The sequence below is a fragment of the Chiloscyllium plagiosum genome, unplaced genomic scaffold (assembly GCF_037043375.1).
Source record: "Chiloscyllium plagiosum isolate Xiang-an unplaced genomic scaffold, Cpla_swu_hap1 HiC_scaffold_16, whole genome shotgun sequence".
Lineage (NCBI taxonomy): Eukaryota > Metazoa > Chordata > Chondrichthyes > Orectolobiformes > Hemiscylliidae > Chiloscyllium > Chiloscyllium plagiosum.
Window position 1 is genome coordinate 45,677,838 of NW_028270154.1, and position 7,447 is coordinate 45,685,284.

The window sequence follows — 7,447 nt, forward strand, 5'->3', positions numbered from 1 at the left end:
AGAAATGAAATACATCCTGCATACTGATGATTTAAAAGGATCTATTTGCACCTGTTTGAACTATCTTGCACTCTACCAAGTCTTGATGCTGTTGATTTTCTTTAGGTATGTGTCTGCTCTCACAACACCAGCTCGGTTATCGCCTGTTGACTTGCATTACTCTCTCCCTTCATATGCACCTGGTTTTGAGATGTCTCCACGTGGATCTACCCATGTAACGACATTGCCTCCAGCAGCAGTTGGATATACAGTGGAAGATGAACAACCTTTGTTGAGAAAATACCACAAGTACCAACAAGATAACCAGAGACACGACCCCTACAAGCAGCGCCACAGCTATCTTCATGACAGCTTTGGAAGTCTGCCCCCTAGTCCGATGAGAGTGGCAGAGGATGATGAGTACGAGACAACACAAGAGTACATCCCAGCACTAGATAGACCAAAGAAAACGGCAAACAGCAGTAGAAGATGGAGGAAAACAAAACCAAATGGTCACATTTCACACAGATCTGAATGCGATTGTGACTCAAACTCAGAAAGTTGCTGCTCTGACACTGATTCTGATGGTGAGAAAGCAGGAGAGCATACACCTTTCTTAAGCACTCAGAACCCTGCAGCACCAAACACAGAAACAGCGTCAGTATTCCGGTCTTCTGATAGTAGGACTCACTCATCCAATAGGCACAACGTACGAGAGGACTTACACACCCGAGTAACACGTGTAAAATCAAATCAAGACTCGATCCCTGTGTAAATGCCATAGATCTGCAACTGTAAAAATATTTTATTTTATATAATTATCAAATATTCTAAAATTAAATTAAACATTTTATTTTCATTTTAGCAAAGTTGTCTTACAGCTAACAGGAAAGTCTTTTATAGGAAAACATGTATTTATATGTAAAGTATGATTTACAGTTAAAGATGATGGTGTGTCAGATTTTCACATCATAAATAGGATAATATTGTGGTGCCTTTTGCTGTATGCTGATACCAGATTTCCTGCTGATGTTTCAGTTTTTTTAGTGTTTCTATCTTGGACTCGTTATATTATACATTTTCAATTTTTTATTTTATTTTTACCATGAACTTTCTTACATTTGGACAGTTATATTTCTTTGAATTCTGGACATGGACATCTGTATCTGATATTATTTATTGATGTACTGGTTCCTGCAACATCAAGTGACATCTTGGCTGAACTCTATTTTGTTTGATTGGGAGGACAAAATATAGTTATATTTATTTTTCTGCCCTCCAACAGATTAATAAATATTTCTTACTTTAAACCAGAAGAATACAACAGTGAAGATTAGATTAATATTTGCAGCCCATCTCAACCTAGGAATTTACCAGAATAAGATCCCTTGGCAGCAGATTGGCAGCATGTTATCTGAGTCTACTGACAACCACCAACATAAAAATTGAAAGGTCAGTGCAAACCAGACGTGACATTTAGACGTCACTAAAGAGTCTGCAACATTTGCAGTTATTTGGGTTTTCTTTATCAGTAATCTCAACTATTTTCACTAGAAAAAGTACAAAAGCACCATTTGACAAAAACATAAGAACACTTTCATTTTAATATTATTTCCAAATATATTTTGAAAATGGTCAGATTGGAAACTGGAAATTAATAAGCAACAACTTTGTGGTAATTTGTTTTTGATGGGATTTTTGCAACATGATTTTGCATGTCTTAACCATTCCAAATGGACTGATGCATGGAAAGCTAGGAATGAAAGATTTAACATGTTTTTAATGAACTGCATAACTTTTCATCTCTTGTCCTTTTTAGTGCAGGTTTATTATGGGTTCTGCAAATCTTTTATTGGTACATTTCAATTGTTTGCCATGCAGGGCTGTGAAATATGGAATTAGCATTATCCATTTTGAAATAAACCTATATTCTTTACTTTCAATGAACCCCAATGCTTGGTGTAAAACATTGCATGCCAAACAGTACAGACCATAAATCTATAACATGCGACTGAGGAAACAATGCCCACAATTTAATGATTAACTGTTTTCTCAAATTCCCACAATGTTTTCATCTTCAGCAAAATTGTGACCAGGTCCAGCAGCCAGCTGTGAAGATTCCATTTATATTGCTCCTTCTACAACTGATTTGCTTCAGAAATGATAAAGCGTAAGGCATAAATTTGTGGCATCAGTTCTTTTCTTTAAAGAGGAAGGTACAGTGTGTGACTTTTAAATACTTTATTTAAAGTTAATTGTTGCCTTTAGTTCTTCAAAAGACTGTGATCATCTGCATTAAAAAAATGAGCATGAATTTGTGCACTCCAGTGATTCTATGTTTATTGGCACTGAAGCATTTCTGGCAAGACATTTTACACTGCTGGATCTCTATCTTCAAGATCTGTGAATCCAAGTCTGTAGGCTGGTTGTTTTCATAAAACATATGACATACATTTAGCAAAAAAAACCACTGGAAACCAGGACACATTTCATCTTAATGGGGGAGAACTGGAAAAAAGAGAGGGTGAGTAAAATATTTTACAGAAGGTGAATGTCACATTGTTTTTAATTTTAAAAGAAACAATTATTTAAGGAGAAATCTGCATCACTTCAATCAGTGATGATTGCAGGCTCATTATACCTTTAACTTTTATTTTAACTTTAACCTTTCTAGTAGTCATGTGAAGTGGTATTTTACAACATAACATGTTGTTTACCAAGTAATAATTTTGTTGATAAGAGTTCCAGTCTTAACATTAATATACCTCTGATTCTCTGGAGATTTGTGCTATTGCTTGGTCTATTAAACCAGCCTTCCTATTGTGAATTAGGGTTTAAAGAATTTACTTGTTCTGCACTTACTTCTACAGCTTTATAAATCATTATTTATTTATTAAAGTGCCCAAACTGATGCTTATACCATAGGGTTAATTAGTAAAATTAGGCCCTAATTTTGGATACCACGGACAATGGTGAGATAAAAATTGCAAAGAGTTACTTACTGACTGCTACGATTTTCATGTTGGTCTCAATTTAAGCATCAATTTTCTTTCTGGAAACAAGCAGAAGTCTGCAATGTTGTTAGAATGCCAATGCTATTTTGCCAGTTGCTAGTATGGCACCAGCCCAGTGTAAAATCTGCCCAAAGGGTGGGAAGCTATTAAAGCAAGGCATTTAATTTAATCCTTGCCTTAATAGTTTCCCTTGCAAGCAGGAACAAATGTTAATTTATTTAACACTTATGTGGCCACAGTGTAGACCTTTATTGCACCCACTGGTCCCTGTTAGAAATTTCCAACCAATCATCAAAGCAGTTCAGGCCTTGCCAACAATGTTGGATGGATACTATAATTGTTCAGTGCATTGCTACCCAGTATCCTTCAAAGACCAAAATCTGGGCCACAGTCCTAGGACTAATGTGTAGTTATCTTATACAATGAAAGCAAGATAAATTGTTTTTTTTAAATTCCATATATCAGTTAAATCCTGCTAAGATGATGCAACCAATCAAAGGTATAACTTGCAATTTCTTTTACACTATTTGCTTCAATACTCCAATGATTTCCTTGCTTTCTGATTGAAAAATGTCAAACCAATTTAAACACAATGCAATTTAAATGGCAAACCTCTTTTCATCTGGATGATTGAAGATGCCTTGTATGGAAAACACTGTGGATCATAACATTGAGGGCTGTTCTTCACTTTGAAATGCATTTATTATGTAATTCTGTATTTAGAATTTATCAGTTACATTCGTGCAAACTAGATTGTATTTTCTAGTGGTCCTAAGTACAACTGTATATTTTCATACTACTGTTAATTGTATATCTAAATGCCAAGCTACTAGGTCTTTATATTGTCAAAATTTAAGGAAATTAACTTGCAACATGCACTTCTTTTCTGAGATAGGTTTGCTGATATTTTGGTTCCCCCCCCCCCCCCCCCCCCACTGTTTTTAGTTCTTTTATTAACTGGCTTTTTCATTTGGAGCCATCTTGATGCTTATTTTGAAATAATCCAATATGATTCTTACACATTAATCTGTGATACATAGCAGGATCTTATTTTGTCTTGAATTCATATGTTGTTTTTTTTTAGTTTTTCTGTGTTTTAATATCTCCTCCACCCCCACCATTGCTTATTTTATCCCCTGGCATGAAAAGTGTTCAGTAATAGAGATGTGTGTGAAAGTAGATTTTGATCCCCATTTGTCTCAAGCCCTTCTGCCCATAATTATTTCCAGTGGGAATTCACAAGTATTTATGCCTGCTTTGAGTGGGCGATCACAAAGTAAATGGTTCTTGTGTTCCTTAATTATGAGCTTCAATTCAAACCATTATAAAGAGCACTGCATTAAGTTGTGTTTTAATCTTCAAAGCTGCATTAGATACTTATCAGTTGTTGCTCTACATTGAGATTCTGCATTGTCATTTCATGATTTGTTTTGGTCATAATTCATTATCCCCCTCCAATAACAGCTTTCAGTTGTTCTATAGCATTAGTCAGAAAACATATTCTTTAATATTTTAGTTCTAATCAGACAATTTAATCTTTGCTTCACTGAGTTAGTCATTAATATGGATATTATGGAGGATCCTATTGCTATTCATTTACAAGAATAAAAAAAACTTATTGGGCAAATCGTGACACTGAAAAAATGATTAGAAATGAATTTCAGCAAAGGTTTGCAAAACCTTCTCACTCAAGAATTTCACACTTGAAGTGGCAGTTTAGCAGCTATCTCATACATAAGAGGATTTATTGGGCTTTTCTACAAGTGCCACAGCCAAATACTTGTCATATCTGACTGTCACCTCAGAATAAGATAGTGCCCCACCATTTTGTGAGTGATCAGGTCCCAGACAGACAACTATTGCTAAGATGATTTGACTAAACCACATTCTGTAATGTTTATAATTAAACAAACATTTATAAACACTGATCCTCAGGGGATCTCCCATCCACCGCCTCTAACCTCATAGTCCCACAACCCTGCACCGCCCGTTTCTACCTCCTGCCCAAAATCCACAAACCTGACTGCCCCGGCCGACCCATTGTCTCAGCCTGCTCCTGCCCCACCGAACTCATCTCTGCATACCTCGACACGGTCCTGTCCCCATTAGTCCAAGAACTCCCCACCTACGTTCGGGACACCACCCACGCCCTCCACCTCCTCCATGATTTTCACTTCCCCGGTCCCCAACGCCTTATCTTCACCATGGACATCCAGTCCCTGTACACCTCCATCCCTCATCACGAAGGACTCAAAGCCCTCCGCTTCTTCCTTTCCCGCTGTACCAACCAGTACCCTTCCACTGACACCCTTCTTCGACTGACTGAACTGGTCCTCACCCTGAACAACTTCTCTTTCCAATCCTCCCACTTCCTCCAAACCAAAGGAGTAGCCATGGGCACCCGCATGGGCTCCAGCTATGCCTGCCTCTTCGTAGGATATGTGGAACAGTCCATCTTCCGCAGCTACACTGGCACCACTCCCCACCTTTTCCTCCGCTACATCGATGACTGTATCGGCACTGCCTCGTGCTCCCACGAGGAGGTTGAACAGTTCATCCACTTTACCAACACCTTCCACCCCGACCTCAAATTCACCTGGACCATCACAGACTCCTCCTTCCCCTTCCTAGACCTTTCCATTTCTATCTCGGGCGACCGAATCAACACGGACATTTACTATAAACCGACCGACTCCCACAGCTACTTAGACTACACCTCCTCTCACCCTGCCCCCTGTAAAAACGCCATCCCATATTCCCAATTCCTTCGTCTCCGCCGCATCGGCTCCCAGGAGGACCAGTTCCAAAACCGTACAACCCAAATGGCCTCCTTCTTCAAAGACCGCAATTTCCCCCCAGACGTGGTCGACGATGCCCTCCACCGCATCTCCTCCACTTCCCGCTCCTCCGCCCTTGAGCCCCGCCCCTCCAACCACCAACAGGACAGAACCCCACTGGTCCTCACCTACCACCCCATCAACCTCCATATACAGCGTATCATCCGCCGTCATTTCCGCTACCTCCAAACGGACCCCACCACCAAGGATATATTTCCCTCCCCTCCCCTATCAGCGTTCCAAAAAGACCACTCCCTCCGTGACTCCCTCGTCAGGTCCACATCCCCCACCAACCCAACCTCCAATCCTGGCACCTTCCCCTGCAACCGCAAGAAATGTAAAACTTGCGCCCACACCTCCCCCAAGGGATACTTCCATATCTGCCACAAATTCGCCTGCACCTCCACACACATCATTTATTGCATCTGCTGCACCTGATGTGGCCTCCTCTATATTGGGGAGACAGGCTGCCTTCTTGCGGAACGTTTCAGAGAACACCTCTGGGACACCCAGACAAACCAACCCAACCACCCCGTAGCTCAACACTTCAACTCCCCTTCCCACTCCAAAAAGGACATGCAGGTCCTTGGACTCCTCCATCGCCAGGCCATAGCAACATGACGGTTGGAGGAAGAGCGCCTCATCCTCCGCCTAGGAACCCTCCAACCACAAGGGATGAACTCGGATTTCTCCAGTTTCCTCATTTCCCCTCCCCCCACCTTGTCTCAGTCAAATCCCTCGAACTCAGCACCGCCTTCCTAACCTGCAATCTTCTTCCTGACCTCTCCGCCCCCACCCCACTCCGGCCTATCACCCTCACCTTGACCTCCTTCCACCTATCGCATTTCCAATGCCCCTCCCCCAAGTCCCTCCTCCCTACCTTTTATCTTAGTCTGCTGGACACACTTTCCTCATTCCTGAAGAAGGGCTCATCCTGTTCCTTGGATGCTGCCTGACCTGCTGCGCTTTTCCAGCAACACATTTTCAGCTATACACTGTTATAGTATAATAAGTAATTGAACATGAATGCTGCTATTGTCATGAGAAAATGTGGCTGATTGAAAGCGGACAGAGTACAAAAAGATTGGCTACCGTAGCTGTGGCTGTAGAGTTTTTAAGATTCCTTGTCTATATAACTTCTCCTCAAGAATAACAAGGAGAGACAATTGTGACTGTTTTACTCTGTTGTGTAGGGCTTTTTAAAGTGCAATTTGTTTTTGTTTTATATTATAAACGTACATCCTTTATCTATTGAAGTTCAATCATTCTCAAATATTTTTGACTGAGGACCCCTCTTGAATGGATTGAGAGTTAAGGACACTTCATTTCAATTATAGTACTACATTATACTCATAAGATGCAAGTGCTGCATACAAGGATTGTTTTAATCATGTTTTCCAGGAAAAATAAGCTTTTTATTTACAGATTACAGTGATCTTCTTACCTCCCACAATGAGCTTGACAGCCCACTTTGCACTGCAAATGTGGCAACTGCAGTCTACTCCTGTCAACTAGCTTGTACTCTGGCCCCCTGACCTTGCCCACTGTTTGTATTTAGGAGCCCCTGTGAACCCATTGGAATGTCTCTTGGATCCTCACTTAGAGAGCTTTGGGTGC

The 7,447-nt window shown here is 40.5% G+C and overlaps 1 protein-coding gene across 3 annotated transcripts in view; it reads left to right on the forward strand.

Annotated features, from left to right (window-relative positions):
• The window catches only part of LOC122556662 (pro-neuregulin-2, membrane-bound isoform-like), a 691,404-nt gene extending 689,095 nt beyond the window's left edge, over positions 1 to 2,309 (forward strand). For 2 of the 3 annotated variants that reach the window (XM_087995352.1, XM_087995353.1), the window contains one exon: positions 106 to 2,309. In XM_087995352.1, coding sequence (XP_087851478.1) covers positions 106 to 754 — 649 coding nt within the window. In that variant the 3' untranslated portion in view covers positions 755 to 2,309. The remainder of the gene's footprint in view (positions 1 to 105) is intronic. The other variant, XM_087995354.1, reaches the window with a different exon arrangement.
• The last annotated feature ends 5,138 nt before the right edge of the window (positions 2,310 to 7,447 follow it).